This window comes from Cricetulus griseus, chromosome 4 (genome assembly GCF_003668045.3).
Source record: "Cricetulus griseus strain 17A/GY chromosome 4, alternate assembly CriGri-PICRH-1.0, whole genome shotgun sequence".
Taxonomy (NCBI): Eukaryota; Metazoa; Chordata; class Mammalia; order Rodentia; family Cricetidae; genus Cricetulus; species Cricetulus griseus.
In genome coordinates this window covers 52794574-52811782 of record NC_048597.1, presented here as the reverse complement: position 1 = coordinate 52811782, position 17209 = coordinate 52794574, and the positions used below count along the sequence as shown (strand labels likewise).

General features: G+C 36.2%; 1 protein-coding gene across 4 annotated transcripts in view; it reads right to left on the bottom strand.

Moving 5' to 3' along the window:
* The window catches only part of Stxbp5l (syntaxin binding protein 5 like), a 215683-nt gene that overhangs the window by 76045 nt on the left and 122429 nt on the right, over window positions 1-17209 (bottom strand). For all 4 annotated transcript variants that reach the window (XM_027412712.2, XM_035444255.1, XM_027412713.2 and 1 more), the window contains exons 12-17: window positions 13689-13836; window positions 12971-13038; window positions 7950-7990; window positions 5428-5645; window positions 2894-3066; window positions 1428-1553 (exon numbers count right to left, since the gene is read on the bottom strand). In XM_027412712.2, the coding sequence (XP_027268513.1) occupies window positions 1428-1553; window positions 2894-3066; window positions 5428-5645; window positions 7950-7990; window positions 12971-13038; window positions 13689-13836 (774 nt within the window). The remainder of the gene's footprint in view (window positions 1-1427; window positions 1554-2893; window positions 3067-5427; window positions 5646-7949; window positions 7991-12970; window positions 13039-13688; window positions 13837-17209) is intronic.

The window sequence follows — 17209 nt, the reverse complement described above, 5'->3', positions numbered from 1 at the left end:
CAGTCACAAAAAGACAAATATGGTGTGTACTCACTCATATGTGGATTTTAGACTAGAGTAAAGGATTACCAGCCTGCAGTCCACACTGCCAGAGAAGCTAGTAAACAAGGAGGACCCTAACAGAGAAATACATGGTCCCCTGGAGAAGGGGAAAGAGACAAGATCTCCTGAACAAATTGGGAGCACAGGAAGAGGGGCGAAGGAGCTAAGAGAATGAGAAGGGGAGAAGAGGAGGGCTGAGGAAGACATGAGGAAGCAGAAAGTATGAGTCAGGGGAAGAATGGAAGAAAACAAGAATGGAGATACCATAATAGAGGGAGACGTTTTAGGTTTACAGAGAAATCAGGCAGTAAGGAAATGTCTGGAGATCTACAAAGATGATACCAGCTAACAATCTAAGCAACAGAGGAGAGGCTACCTTAAATGCCCTCCCCTGATAATGAGATTGATGACTGACTTATATGCCACCCGATAGCCCTCATCCAGCAGCTGGTGAAAGTAGAAGCAGACACCCACAACTTATCACTGAACTGAACTGGAATCCAGTTGCAGAGAAAGACGAGTGAAGAGGAAAGGGGTCCAGACCAGGCTGGTGAAACCCACAGAAACAGCTGACCTGAACAACGGGGAACTCTTGCTCCCCAGACTGATGGCTGGGACACCAGCATGGGACTGATCCAGACCCCAGGAACATGGGTTTCAGTGAGGAAACCCGGAAATCTACAGGACCTCCTGTAGTAGTTCCGTACTTATCCCTAGCATAGGTGTGGACTTTGGGAGCGTGCTCCACATAGAGGGATACTCCCTGAGCCAAAACACATGGGGTGGGCCTAGGCCCTATCCCGAAGGACATGATAGATTCTGATGACACTCTATGGAAAGCCTCACCGTCCAGGGGGAGCAGGAAGGATATTATGATAGGTAGGGTTTTAGTTGGGGGCAGGGGTTGTCGGAGAGGAGGGGAGGGAGAGGGAACTTGGAATGACATGTAAAATAATCTTGTTTCTAATTCAAATAAAAAATGAAAAAAAAAGAGTCAGTTTTCATCAGAAACCTAAAACTTGCTTTATTTGCAAATGTAACTGAAACCAAACTCTGCGGCCAGATCTACTATCAATTAGACAAAGTGGAAGTGAACTCTATAAGACAGGTCAAAAGACAGTACCCAAAGTGAAACTTAAGGAAAAAGGGGGCAGAAAATCCAAATAAATCCCCCCAAAACCCTGAAGTAGGAACATTACTACTAACATGAAATCAAGAAAAAGAAAACAAATAAAATAATCATAGCATAAGCTTAATTATTAATGTATCATACTATGGTCAATCTAATAAAAATTGAACTAATTTTTCAGTCTTAATATTTTAAAAGAAACATTTGCAAACTGTTTAAAATTCTGCAATACTAACCAGAAAGTTTAATTACTTACATTCCATATGCTGAGCTTATTGCAAGGCTGGTAATCTGCTGGGGAGGCTCACCATCTACCCACACCAACTGAATAACAAGATCTGCTTGATAGCCAGGTGGCATCCGAACGGGCCGTGTTTTAACACTAGAAGAAAGAGAAAACATTATTCTATCACATACAGCTTTACCATGATTATGCATTTTAAGAATTTACAAAGAAGCAAGCTTCAAAAATACACAACTTTGGGGGCAAGAATACAGATGAGATTTACTTCAGTGTTCCTGAAGTGAACCCTATTATATGTCAATAATTGTTAATGCTAACTTCATCTTCACCTCAGACCTTATTTTACTGGTTTTTCTCCATCATCCCTATCTTAAATTTATCTACATTTTATAAATGTCTATGTTGTTAGAAGATTTGTGATCTAGTGGTAGGCCTTCTTAGGAAACAATTAGCTCTACAGTACTACTTTAAATATTCTGTTATTTTATTCATTTTCTTTGAATTTGTTTAACTGAAATAAAGTGGTATGAAGGGAAATTAAAGGTAAGAATGGGCTGGCAGGGTAGCTCAGCAGTTAAAGGTGCTTGCCATCAAGTCTGAAAGACCCAGGACCCACAAGGTGGAAGGAGAAAACAGATTCCTACTGGCTGCCCTCTGAAGTTAACATGTGCAGAATAGTATGTGTGTGTGTGTGTGTGTGTGTGTGTGTGTGTGTGTGTGTGTGTGTGTGTACATGCATACAAATAAACAAATGTAAACACATTTTTGTATAAACCTTTAAGAGCTTTTTGCTAACTAAAATTTAATAGTTTCCTTTTGCTTGTAGATTTTTCTTCCAGCTAATTCATGCTTATATTTCCTTTTAAAAATTTAGAGAAGAAAGTTATGGATTACTGCTTTTGTTGTTGAAATCTCATCTCTAAATTTTCCATAAATACTTGCATAAGAAATGAGGAAGCAAGCTTTCTAGAGTTCTTAAGTAATAGAAACATATATTGTCATATTGGGCTTAAGGAAACCCTTGCTTAGGGTGAATTCTCCAAGCAGCTAACAATAGAAACATTTATTTGACAACATAAAAGTAATAATTTATAAATCCTATCATGAAAAGCATAAAAGCAAGATAAATGTTGCTATGAGCTTTACGAACTAAGCTTCTTTATTACATTTTTAAATTAGTTATACTGAGTAAAATGCTTAACAAGAATTACTAATTAGAAGAACAGGTCAGGGTTTTGCCTTGTTAAATTTCCCATTTTATCAAAGCCATGTTTTCTTTAGAACCTCCTGGGAAAAAATATAAATAGGCAAATGAAGTATGAAAACACTGTGTGCCTTTTTTAGGAGTTACTCAAAGAAATAAACAATGCTCTCATAGCTCATTTACCAGTGAGAGACAGTAACTTTATCTGTTACACTGTGTAATAGTTCTATAATTTACATAGGGACATGTTTTGGCACTTAGTAGCAGTTCTTACCTGAGGCACGGGATGCTGTCCTTTGTCACCCCTTCACTAGACACAGTATTAGTGCTTCCAGAAAGACTCCTTGAAGAGGGGAGTTGAGAGGAGAGATCTGGAAATGGAGGACTTGTTTCTGGCTCCGGGGTAATAATATCTTCAACATCACACTGAAGTCGTACCTCTAATGACTAAAATAAATAAATAAATAAATAAATAAATAAATAAAATAAAACAGGTCTTAATTTAGTCTAAGTTATAATAATAATAGTAAACACAATAATATAACTGAGGTTTTAGAAATTATTCTTAATTTTCAGACCAGTAAATTCAATAACACACTCAATTTGAGAGATATTTCAAGCTGAATTAAATTAAGTAGTGAATTACCTGGACAATGGCAAGAAAAAAACATAATTTTTAATTCCTCCAACAGGATAAGAAAGATGCCTGTTAGTGAAAATAAATTCTTATATAATGAATATTCTTATAATTTCTTAAACTTGTTTTGTCACCTTAACACAAGGTAAAGTCGTTTTGGATGAGGGAGCCTCAATTGAGAAAATGTCTCCCAACAGACTGGCATGTAGGCAAGCTCATTGGGTATTGGGTATTCTGTTAGTGATTGACGGAGGGGAGGGGTAGGGGGGAGTCAAGCCCACTGTGGGTGGTACCAATTCTGGGCAGATGGTTCTGAGTTGTATAAGAAAGCAGGATGAGTAAGTCTTGGGGAGCAAGACAGTAAGCAATGTCCCTCTACCATGTCTGTATCAGTTCTAGCCTCCTGGTTCACACCCTGCTTGAGTTCTCACACTGCTTGAGTTCTTGCCATGACTTCTCTGGTGACTGACAACATCTGCAAGGGTAAGTGAAATAAACCATTTCCTCCCCAAATTGCTTTTGGTCATGGTGTTTTATCATAGTAATTGAAACTCTAACTAAGACATTTTCTTACAATAAATTATAATTTGGTAAATGATGAAAAAAAGGAGAAATTGATAGTTATCCCAATGAAAGAAATTAAAACAGGTATGTGTATATATTTATAACGAGTATTTAATTTACATTGTAACAAGTAAATTTTGATACTTAAAAGCAGAATAAGAATATTCATATGTCATGAACACAGCACTATTATCAAACTTACTATAATAGTTATCTCTAAACTACTAGGAGCCTTCTGGCAGCGACAATCTGGTTATTAGTTACTGACAACTTACTAATACACAGTGCTGATATTGCTATAGCACCATTATAAAAACCTGATTAAATTAACTTGAGTATTTCCATTTTGCATTTATGTTCTACTTTCCATTTTTTGCCACAGAAAATTATAAATATATGTATATGCACATATATATATATATATATATGGATAAATTGTACCCAGATTCTATTACTACCTGTTGTTTACACACACACACACACACACACACACACACACACACACACTCACAAAATCACTGGAAAAATTAGAGTTGAAACTTAGGCACCTATGACCTCACTCCCCAGACATTCAATATACTCTAAAAGAATACTCTATACGAATAAGAATTTTAGTTGAGGTAAAAACACAAGAAAGACCTGTGTGAAATAATCTTTATAGTCTGGCAAAAAATGGGTAAATTACATAAGACAGAATAGGAAAATGATAGTTATATTAACTTAGATGTAATTAATACTATAGTAACATCATTGTTTTGTATAATCAGAATTTTGTGTAATGAATTTTAAAATTAAAATTTTGGTAAGGTAATGTCATAATTATTTTTCCATATAAAATTTTTACTACATAAAAACTATTAAGAGTGGCTATCTTACAGTTGAGAAATAATCATTTATGATAGATAAGTAACAAGAAAACATAAAGCAGTTAAATTTTTAAAAAGGACAAAGCTTACACTAATTTGATACTTATACAGAAAGCAAAACTCTACACTTATTAAATGCATATATGCACATACATTTTTAGACATATCCCATATAATACCTACTTTAAATGTGTTATATACTATAATAATAAGAAATTTTCTTTATAAGTAAATGCAATGCTGATATTATAATATTGGCAATTAATACTTAGGAATTGACTCAGTACAGTCAGGTAGATACAAAATTGAGAACAGTATGATGTTCAATTTATAGTGAGATTAATTTAAAATAGCAAGTTCATTTTGACACTGAAGTTGTGTTAGAGAACAGTTTGTTGGAAAATAAATACTTTTTTTTTTTTTGGTTTTTCGAGACAGGGTTTCTCTGTGTAGCTTTGGAGCCTATCCTGGCACTCCCTCTGGAGACCAGGCTGGCTTCGAACTCACAGAGATCCGCCTGCATCTGCCTCCCAAGTGCTGGGATTTAAAGGCCTGTGCCACCAACGCCCGGCTGGAAAATATACTTTTTAATATATTCGGTAACAGTAATTTAAAATACTATTGATTATATATGGACTTTATACTGTCTCTTGACTTGCAAACCAAACAAGTAATAGTTGAAATACATAATTGTTTCTTTTAGTAACTATAAATAGGAAAGTTAAACTTAAAGTAACTTACCACTATTTCTGTTGTAATTTCATGTCTGCTGAATTTATAAATTATAACATATGCAGAGACTCCTGATACACAAAATATTCTGCTCTCTGGACACCAGTAAATCATCTGAACAGCAAATGGATCTTCCTCTACAATTTCACATGTTTGTTTGCCATCTCCTACTTTCTGCTTTTCAAATACTTTTGAAGTTTTTAACTTGTACAACATCTGCAGAGTCACTATAAAATATTAAAGTGTAGTTATTTCCTAGTTTAATTTTAATTCTTAGACATTGTTCAAGCTTTTTTCAGTATATTTTGTTGAACCCCAAAGTAAAACCCAAGTAGGGCAAACCCTCAGTGTCATGTAGTATCAAGATAGAAACTATAAAGAGAAAGAGAAACAGTGTTTATGAGCATTGGAGTTATGAAAGCGTATAATGGAAATCAGAACATAAATCTTCCAGGTGGGATGTCCCCATGTTTGTTTTCACAACAACCCCTTTAATTGCTTAATAAGATGCTGATACAATATTTGGGCAGTTTTTTATTTTTATTTTTAGGCAGAAATCTCTGTCTTAGGAAAGATTTCATCCGGGTGTTTTTAGTTAAGAAAAGGTCAGGTATACACTGATGCAACTCTGGATTTATGAATGGTTTTCAGTAATACTTATTTGGGGGGAGTTATTTCCACTTCAGACCAGAATAAAAACACAATTCCTCATACAAAACAAAAGATTCTTGCTCTAAGAATGGTCTTTAAGAGAACTCTTCTAGCAGGGGCTGCTAGAAGTGCACAGCTTGAATTTAACAAGAAGCAGTATTCAGCCCAATTCAAGACAAAATAATTGGCCTGAACTCTAAAAGTTGTCGGTGACATGAAATACTTGGGTTTGTTCTAGATTTTAAAACTCTCAAAATATGACTAGATGAAAAGTGATCCTTTCTGATTTTTGTCCTGCTGTTGTAAAGGACATCATTGAGATAGCTGGTAAAACTGAAATAGAATTTTAGGTTAGATACCATCTTTGTGCCATATTAATCTGTTTTCTTGTGTTTCTTATTTTCAAGATGGTTGCCTTGTGGTTACACATTCACAGAAACTAAAAGTAATTCTAACTTACTCTTCTCTTCTGATTTTTTAAAAATTATTTTTATGGTTTTTTGAAACAGGGTTTCTCTGTGTATCTTTGGCGCCTGTCCTGGAACTCGCTCTGTAAATCAGGCTGGCCTGGAACTCACAGAGATCCACCTGCCTGCCTCTGTCTCCCTAGTACTGGGATTAAAGGTGTCACCACTGCCTGATTCTTGACTGCTGAAGTTAGTGATTCTCAAACTGTGAGCAGGTCGAATGACTCTTTTGCAGGGGTCAAATATCAGATATCCTGTATATCAGATATTTATACCACAATTCATAACAGTAGAAAAATTACAGTTATGAAGCAGCAATAAGATGATTTTATGGTCAGGGGTCACAACATGAGAAACTGTTTAATACAGGGGCCCACATTAGGAAGGTTGAGAACCACTGGAGTTTTAACTATCTAACAAAATTCAGATTAGCTGTTAAGCCATTAAAATATACTTTCTACCCGGGCTGGTAGTGAATAATTGTAGTCCTAGGAAGTGATTGGCTTAAGCATGAAGGTCTTATAGGCCAGAATAGGCTACATAAAAATACCCTGTCTGAAAAATAAATACATAAATATATAATCTTTCTTGAAATTTACTGGTTCAAATAAATCTCTATCATTTCTTATTAAAATATCATCTGATCACACTACATTTAGATTTTCTATAGTTTGTTGTGTATTTACAAAAGTGCGTTTCTTTCACTTTTGGTAAGAACATGATTCCCATGAGAGGCCTCACTCTCTCTGAGGAGCTGATGGGGGATGGTGTGTGGAGAAGTTGGGGGGAGTAGGAGGATGGGAGGGAGAGAGAACTTGGGTTGGTATGCAAAATAAGATTCATTTTAAAAATAAGAAAGAAAAAAACATGCTTTGTGAATGACATATATGCGTAAAGTGAAGACTTGGGTAAGTTAATAGGCCCTTCCACAGTGACCAACATGTTATTCCTTACATTACCTAATTGTTAAAATATTAAAAAGAATTTTTTCTGTTATCAAATAACTTCTTTTGAGTCTTATGAACTATTATAGAGTGGGAGGACAGAGAAGCTGAAAACAGAGGAATCAAAACACTTGTCAAATAGCACACATGTAGGACACAGAAGTAATTCCTCGAACAGTTAATCTGACAAAGCTAGGTTCTTTTCCTGATGCAACATTCTTTTTTTACATAGGATGGCTGAAAGAGTGGCCATGGTCTTGTTTATTTAATATTATTGAATACAATTAGGGCAGAGCTACTTTAAGCTGATCTAAAAAACAGGAAATGAATTTTGTAACAAGCAATATAATTATAATCACACTAAAATATTTCTGAAATGACAATTATTCAAATTAAAAAGTGCTGGATGGCCATGAATGAATATTAACAAAATGTTTTCTGTTGAGTGGGGAATAAGCATAAAACTTACTTGCAGAAGCATCCCAAAATTTTATTGATCCATCAGCATGACTAGGTAAGAATAAATTAGCATTAATTAAAGTATATCAAGTAAAATAGTCACTCTAAATACATAAAACTTTGAGTTACTATTGTTAATATCTTCATTAAAATATCATTGTAATGAATATTCATGTATGGTAAACTATTTCTAAGCTGAAAAAATGATATAAAAATACATTGTACTCTAAAGATGAGAAAACAGAAAATCCTTAGATTTTCTTTCTATAAGATTATACTTATCATAGTGAACATAAGTAAAATGACTTATGAAAATGAATAATATTTTAAAATAAATTTGTTAACATTTGATAAAAAGATAACTTGAATATCAAATATAAAAGCAAATATCTGAATTGATCTAAAACTGTCATGATTTATTATTAAATTATACCAATTCTATACAAACTTATCTATAAAACAAAAAGGCTACAGTACTTCCCAATAAATTTGGTAAAGTCAGAATTATCTGAAACCAAACCCAGAAAAAAATATTTCAGGGAAAGAAGATTCAACAATATCCTTTCTGCTCCTCAGGGCGGGTGAGGCCTTCCATGGGGGATATTCAAAGTCTGTCATATCATTTGGTGCAGGGCTTAGACTCTCTCCCGTGTGACTAGGCTGAGAGAGTATTCCTCTATGTAGAGTGGGCTCCCAAAGTCCATTCATATACTCGGGATAAATACTGATCCATTACCAGGGGCCCCATAGATTAACCAGACTTCCAAACTGACATCCTCATTCAGGGGGATCTGGATCAGTCTATGTTGGTTTCCCAGCTATCAGTCTAGGGTCTATGAGCTCCCCCCCTTGTTCAGGTCAGCTGTTTCTGTGGGTTTCTCCAGCTTGGTCTTGACACCTTTGCTCATCACTCCTCCCTCTCTGCAACTGGATTCTAGAGTTCAACTCAGCGTTTAGCTGTGGGTATCTGCTTTTGCTTCTATCAGCTACTGGATGAAGGCTCTAGGGTGGTATATAAGGTAGTCACCAATTTAATTATTGGAGAAGGGCATTTAAGGTAGCCTCTTGACTATTGCTTAGATTGTTAGTTGGGATCAATCTTGTAGATCTCTGGATATTTACCTTAGTGCCAGATTTCTCTTTAAACCTATAATGGCTCCCTCTATTATGGTATCTCTTGTCTTGCTTTCCTCTATTCTTCCCTTGACTCAATTTTCTTGCTCTCTCATGCTCTCCTCTCCCCTTCTCTTTCTCCCAACTCCCTCTCCTCTCCTCCCATGCTCCCAATTAGCTCAGGAGATCTTGTTCCTTTCCCCTTCTCCAGAGACTTATAATTTATTTGCACCAAAATCTCAACGACTCAATAAAAATGCTACTTAAATGAAGGCCAGTACACAAAAATCAATAGTTTCTTTTAACTGAAAAAAAAAAACCACTTGGAAGATCAAAGTATCAATTACCATTTACAATAGTAAGAAATTACAAAACATTTAGATATAAACCATTATAATTTATGTTAGAGTCATAAGCTGAAAAATATAAAATGCTGATCAGAGAAAGAAGAGGCATTTGTAAGAGAATAGTAATAGTATACTCCTGATGATCATAACGTTTATAGTGGTTCCCATAAATAACAGATTCAGTGTAAAGCTCAGTGGAATATTTCAAAAAATTTTAGAAATAAACTTAATAGAACACTTGTATGTAAATAAACTACAACAGTCAAAATTTCGAAAAACAAAAGGTTAGAGGACATTACCTATAGTTAAAGTCTCATTTTAAAGATCTAGTGAAGCTGTTTTTATATTGGAATGTGTGTGTGTGTGTGTGTGTGTGTGTGTGTGTGTGTGTGTGTGTGTGTGTGTACATGTGCATGCAACATATTAGCTGAGACGTTGGTCCCATTTATCTGTTTAGCAATTTTTAATGGATGATAGTTATAATTTGCTTCAACAGATTTATTGAAATATTATACACAGTATAGTTTAATCTTTTAGTTAACCAGCATTCACATTGACATTCTAATCTAGTTTTAGAATGCTTCCAAAGTTACCTCTGACCAGTGTTTCCTCTTTCCCCTTTGCGGCTATTGTGAATAGGGCCGCTATGAGCATTGCTGAGCAAGTATCTGTAGAGTAAGATGTTTCATCCTTTGGGCTTATGACAAGGAATGGTATAGCTGGGTCATATAGTAGATTTAGTTTTAGTTTCCCTGGGATTATCCATACTGATTCCAGAGTGGAAATACAAATTTGTATTTCTACCAGCAGGGAATAAAGGTTCCTCTTTTTCCACAGCCTCACCAGGAGTTGTAAGTTGTTTTGTTGTTCTTAATTATCCTGACTGGGGTGAGATGAAATCTCAAAGTTTTTATTTGTTTGTTTGTTTTTGCATTTCCCTAATTGCTAAGGAGCATGAACATTTTTTCAGGTATTTCTTAGTCATTATAATTTCTTCATATGTGAGCTCCCTGCTTATATCCCTAACGACATAAATGTCCTTCAACTATCCCCCACACACCCCAACTTGTTCCAGTCCCTGGAGATATGGGCAGAAAATGAAATGACACAGGAGAAGAGTACTACGTAGCCCAGGGCAGACTGGGCACAGAAAGGGTGACATGCCAGAGGAAGGAGGTTAGGACAGAGTACAAGTTGGAGGGTGACCATCAGGTTCTACAGGCAGGTAAATGGAGGCCAAGGACCTTCAGACTGAGTTGATGTCCACAGACTTGGCTGGGGCTTTTGGGAAGTCAGATTAGACAGCTCCTTTAGCTTCTTCAGCTCCAGGGGGGGGACCTTTTATAGCACCTCCTATACACAGGCTTCATGTAGGATGCCACAAACTTGTTCCATCACCCTTAATCACTTGACTGCAGCAGCAGATATCTGTCCCCCAAAGATCTGATTATAGTAGGTCTCACAGAAGGCCAGGCCCTTCTTATGATTGCTGGTGCTGCAGGAATGGCTTCTTGCTCCACATGCCACTGTTTTCCCACAGCCTCTACTACATAGCCTTTTAACTTAACTGCAGAATCTGCAGCATGGAGCAAAAGAATTTGGAAGTCATTTTCTCAGTACCTCCAGCCCTCAAACTCACACAAGGGCCAGAAGCACTGTGCACACATTGCTCGTGGTAGAGTACTCCATGGCTGTTGATGTCTGTAAGGACAAACTGGGCCTGACAGGGCTGGCACATGGTATCATCCAAGCATTCAGATTGCTTCCCATCATAGTGGCTGCATCCTAGCCCTGGTTGACAATTCTGGCTGTCTTCAAGATTTCCTGATGCACAATCTGTCATTCATCACATTAGTTTAGTTTTACGTGTGGGAGTTCTGTTCTCTTTTTTGCATCTCAACACTTTTCCTTGGTGCACAGTTTGACCATGATATATCTTGATGTACATGTCTTGGGTTATATTTAAACTTCCAGACCCTGTAGGTTCATGTTTTTTTTTTGCTAATTTTTTTAAGACTTCAGCCATTATTTCTTGGAACATTTTCCAGCACTTCCCATATTCTTTTCTCCTACCTCAGAGAAAGGGAAAAGGAAATAGTGGCCGCTGCTCATTATTGCAGGGTGTTCTGGGAATCCTGGCTTCATGTGATTTCTACTGATGTCACCAGAGATGGGTTTTACTCAGTGGAGATGAAAGTCTCAGGTCTCTACTCTACCTTTTGAGAAAGGAAACTAGAGAACTTTAGAGCTTGGTGATGACAAAAGTTTAAGCTCTGAATTTGGCCTTTGCTGGAATGTGTTGAGTCCAGTGTGTGTGTGTGTGTGTGTGTGTGTGTGTGTGTGTGTGATTTAATTTAGAGATACTAGTTTGTGTTAAGATTCATGACTCAGTAAGGCGTTCTTTTTCTCATACTTTGGATAAAGAGAAATCACTTGTCATTTGTTTTGCCTGGGACAGAAGAGGAACTTGTCACCGTTACTACAAAATGTACTATGTGATCCTATTAAAGCACTTCCTATTAATAATGTAGATTTTATGTTTATATATTTACATATTTTATGTAGCTATATCTTTTTTGATTCCTAATATCAGAACATGAAGAGGGTTGGTCTACAAAGCAGTAACTTTTGTTGTTGTTGTTGTTGTTGTTGTTGTTGTTTTTGGCTTTTCAAGACAGGGTTTCTCTGTGTTCCTTTGGAGCCTCTCTTGGCACTCACTCTGTAGGCCAGGCTGGCCTTGAACTCAGAGACAGATCAGACTGTCTCTGCCTCCCAAATTCTGGGATTAAAGGTGTGTGCCACCACCACCCAGCTCAAAGTAGTAACATTTCTGATGCTATGAGTTTTGAAGCAAACTTTAGCCATTTGATAAATGTTTTCTCACTGGGATAAAATACCTAATTTAAACACTTAAGAAAGGAAAGTTTGGTTTTGTTCACAGGCCATCATGGCAGGGAGGGTGTGGCAGAACAGCTCACACCACAGCACTAGGATCAGTTAACAGATTATTCATCTCAGCATGGTTGGAAAGGAAGCAAAGAAAAAAGAAGGGACCAGGCACTGGTATAACCCTTCAAGGCATGCATCCAGTGGCCTATTTTCTCCTGCTGAGTTCCATCTCCTGAAGTTTCTTCATTTTTCCAAGATAGGTATCAGGAAGGCAAGACTTGAGCCTATAGAGGATGTCTTACATTCAAAGGGGATACAAAGCATGATTCCTGAAATTTGTATGCATCATGGTTTTGTGCAGGGCTTTCCTGAAGTTAATGTCCTATGGCTTCTGAATGAAGCATTCCCTGTGAATCTCTCGCATAAGGTTCCTATGACATTCTTCTAATATAATCTAGATATAATTTTTGTTATAATTCTTTTTCCAGCAATGTTATTGTGTCTTTCATTAAAGACTATGGATGAAAGCTATTTTAGATTCTTGCTTCTTACTTTTACTTCAATGATTCATCTGCATAGTGTACAAATTCATAAAAGTTTCAAAGCTTAACAAATATTTTTATTGTGATTAAACTTATAACCTAATTTTTTAAATTTACAAATTAGAAAACTTCTTACTTACCCAGTAATAATGATTTCTGGATAAGTTTGTGCTCCAAGATTCCAAGCTCCTCCACTGACTGGCCATTCCTAATTAGATTATCAAGGAGAACATATGGCTTTTATATTTTCAGTGTAAATGCTTTGAATCTTAGAGTTAAATGTTACAAAATAATAGAAGTATTTAACATTGAATCATTACAAAACAGCCAAAGATCAAGTGTATAATTATCTTCAATTCTTTTATTAAGCAAATAGATCTGTAAATGCAGAATAACAACTCCTTTAAAATAGATTTTCAACAACATTACCATTTATACAAACTAATAAGAGAAATATTTTTATTTGAGTAAATACAGTGCTGCAACATATGCCATGCAACATGTGTTGCCAACAAGCTATTATGGTACCATTTAACCCAGAACAGTATGTAAATAGTGTTTCTTTGAATTGTACATTTTAGTTATCGTGGGCCAGTAACAGAAACCATATTAATTACTAATAGATCTTAGTATGTAATCACAGACTTAGTGTATGGGGAATTTATAACCTTATAAGCTTAGAACTATGCCACAGTCAGGAAATTGAATTTCACTAGTTACACCTTTGCCAATGCCATCTTACAACTTCCAAAGTTTCATACAAGACATAGTGTGTGCAAAGTCAGACAAGAAAAACAAAATGTTATAAAAAAGACAAGAAAAAGCATGACCATACATAAAAATACAGAAAAGCTTTACCTTTGTACTGTATCCTTGTTTTTTATGCTTGACTCCTATAGAATAGAGTACTAGAATCAAATCTGGAGGGCAATCGGCAAAATATGCTGTGCATGTAACTGGTGACTCATGAATGTCCATTGGATATGGATTTTCAAAGATTGGAAAACTAATAGATAAAGACAATATATTAGAGTCATTTTGCAAAGATAAAACATGAAATTTTTGTAATCAAGTGATAAAATAGTTGTAAACATTATAAACTTCACTCTTTTTAACACCATAAAAAGAATCATTTTATTTGAATACTTATATAATTATCTATAAAATGAGATATTAATAATGATGGAAATTAGTTTTCTTTCCTGGATTCTAACATGCCATAATGACACACTTTATTAATATGAATACAATAATAGTACTAAACTAAAATATTATGCAATAAGTTCAATTTCTTAAATTTATACCAACTAGGTATTATATTTAAAGGTATAATACACCTTTTACTATTTAATATTTTATTATTATACCTGTTTACTATTTAAAGGTATAATATATTTAATATGTTACTTAAAGTTCTTTTAAATAGTAAAGCATATGTAAATTTTTATAATTTTCAAAGAAATATAGAAAATTTCTTAAAGTATTTGTGGTAGAAGCTAAATTCTCAGGTTGTCAGGCTTAGTGGCAGGGGCTTTTGTCCACTAAGCCATGTTATTAGTGAAGAATTCTCCTTCTGCCAATCTGAAGTACTGCAAAGAGCACAGTATTTCAGATCAGGACAGCACCATATGCAAAATCAAATGGGGAGAAGAAAGTCATAGTTAATGACAAGTAGGGTATATTTAGCAAATCCTTGAAGGGACCAACCCCCCTATTCCCCCATTCCATCACCACCCTCACCCCGTTTTGACAGCCATGACAGGTTAACATGTGCTCGCCTGACCTTGCTGAGCCTCTCCTAGTCACTTGGAGGTCAGATGCCCTCCTCGTGGTAAGGAACCAATCAAAAGTTAGCTAGGGGGGCTATGCTTTACGGCTCTGGGTGTGCTTTAAGGCAAGTGTACAACAGTGACATGCAGAGCACAGCAACCACCTTGGGAGGGCCTAGGGCCATAACAACCAGTTGACCAATCAAAACAGGGAAGATCCTCCAAGCCTGGAGGTGCACCAATCCTGAGACTGTATGTACCCCTAGACACTCCCCTTAAGCTGCCCCATAAGATCCCTGTCTTGTGGTTTCTTGGGACCTTTTCTCCAGCCATCCACCATGGTGGATGGATGAAGGGCCCGAGCTAATAGGGTTAGCTCGTTAAACAACTGAAATAAAAGACACTGCTTTTGCATGGAAATGGGCCTTTTGGTGATATTCAGGTTCAGAATTTGGGCACAACAATCATAAATTCTTGATTTCAAAGCACAAATTGTTAATTGTATCATTACTTTTTCCTTTTTTATTAAAAATAGATTTTTCCATATAATGTATTCTGGTCATTGTTAAGGTTGAATAGTTAGGGGAAAATAAGAATAAATTACTTCAAAAACCACACCTACACTTCAATTTGATAACAGCAGTAAGGAACAATAACAAGCTCCTAAAACAGTAAACAATACAATGAAGATATTTGGGAAACATTTTTATCCTATAGGAATAAAGTAAGCACAAAATATGGAAGAAACACATGATTTTAAAGTGTAACTAAGGTATTTAAATTTTTATTCTGAACCCAGAGCCTTTACATGTTAAGCAACTGTGCTACCACTAAACTTCATCCTTACCACAGGTACTTAGATGTAAATGTGTGAAATGAAAAGAAAAGCAGGAGGGGGTGGGGGGCAGAATGGAAGGATCAAGTTGGGTTGGGGGAAGATAGAGGATTATGGGAGGGAATAAGGGGAGAGACAGTTAAAATTAAGAAACATTTGTGGAGTAATATAGAAACTTCCTAAAATATATACATATATGAAGGTGACCTAAATGGAACCACTAAATTATGGGGGAGACAAAGTTCCAACTGGTCATTTTTTATCACCAAATAAAGTTTTTAGTACTGGGATTGGGTTATATCTAATTGAATTGTAGGCCAAAGGGGCCCTATAGAAATCCCCAAACAGCCCAGGTGTTGCCCAAACCATAGGTTGCTCTCCACAAACTGACAGCAAGACCCAACTGCTAAAGATAATACCTACATAACTCATTGAATATAGAGATGTCAAACTAGTGTCTTCATAAAGCCTTTACCTGTACATTTCAGAATCTTTGATACAGCAAGGTACTCTGCATGTTGTCAAAAGAAAAATGTAAACATCAAGCCAGTCACAAACTTTATCTACATCAGTGTACTAACTGTGAGATATGTTATGGCAATAGTGGTACAAAACTTGTGGGAGTCAGGAACCAATCTCTGATCTATGATCCTCTCCACAAGATGGAACCCATACCTAACATTGCTTGGGTGACCAAGAACCTGAGATAGATAGCCAGGGACCTAAGGAAAACCCAAATAACATTGGTCTAAAAAACGGATAAAAAAGGTGTAGTGATAAAGGGACTCCTGATAAATTTCTGCTATATTTATAGATTGCTGCCTTATTCATCATCATCAGAAAAGCTCCTCCTGCAGGAGATGGGAACAAAAAAGAGACCCACAACCAGACATTATGCAGAGAAAGAGAGAACTTGGAATACTAATACTCAGCTCTAAATGGGATGTCTCGATCAAAGCCCTACCCTCAGAGCTCAGGGAATCCTGCAGAAGAGAAGGCAGAAAGAGTGTAAGGCCCAGATGGGATGGAGGACATCAGGAAAACATGAGCAAAGCTCATACGAACTCATAGAGACTGAAGCAGCATGCACCCAGCCTCCCAGGTCTGCACCAGGTCCTCTGCATGTATGTTATGGCTTTAGCTTTAGTGTTTTATGGGATTCCTGAGTGTGCAAATGAGTGTGTTTCTGATTCTTATGCCTTCTCTTGGGCTCTTTTCCTTCTGTTGGTTTGTCTTGTCCAACTTTGATGTGATGGCTTTTGTTTTATCTTACATTTTACTTTATTTTTAAAAGTAAATGAATGAATGAATACTTAGGCACTAGGTTAACAATTGAACTGTTATTTATACCTGCTAGGAAAGGGAAAAATTAGTTTTTTTCCAATAGAGTGTCATTGGATATATCAACCACTGTAGGAAAGGCTTCAAAAGTTCAGGAGTACCTGACCAACATTTAATGGACCCCACAGTTTTTTGTTTTGTGTTCTTATTTGGTTATAGTTTGGTGTGTGTGTGTGTGTGTGTGTGTGTGTGTGTGTGTGTGTGTTTCTTCTTTTGGGTGGTGCTTTATTTTGTTTTCTTGGTTTGGGGGACTTTGTTTTTGTGTTGAGTTTTTGTTTTTTGAGAAAGAACTTAAAGTTGGATCAGTGGGGGAGGGAGAGGATCTGGAAGGACTTGGGGAAGAGGAAGAATATATCCAAAATATATTTAAAGTTAAAAATTGCTTTAAATGATAAAAAATATAATAAAAAGCTATAACCCCCCCAAAGGAAAAG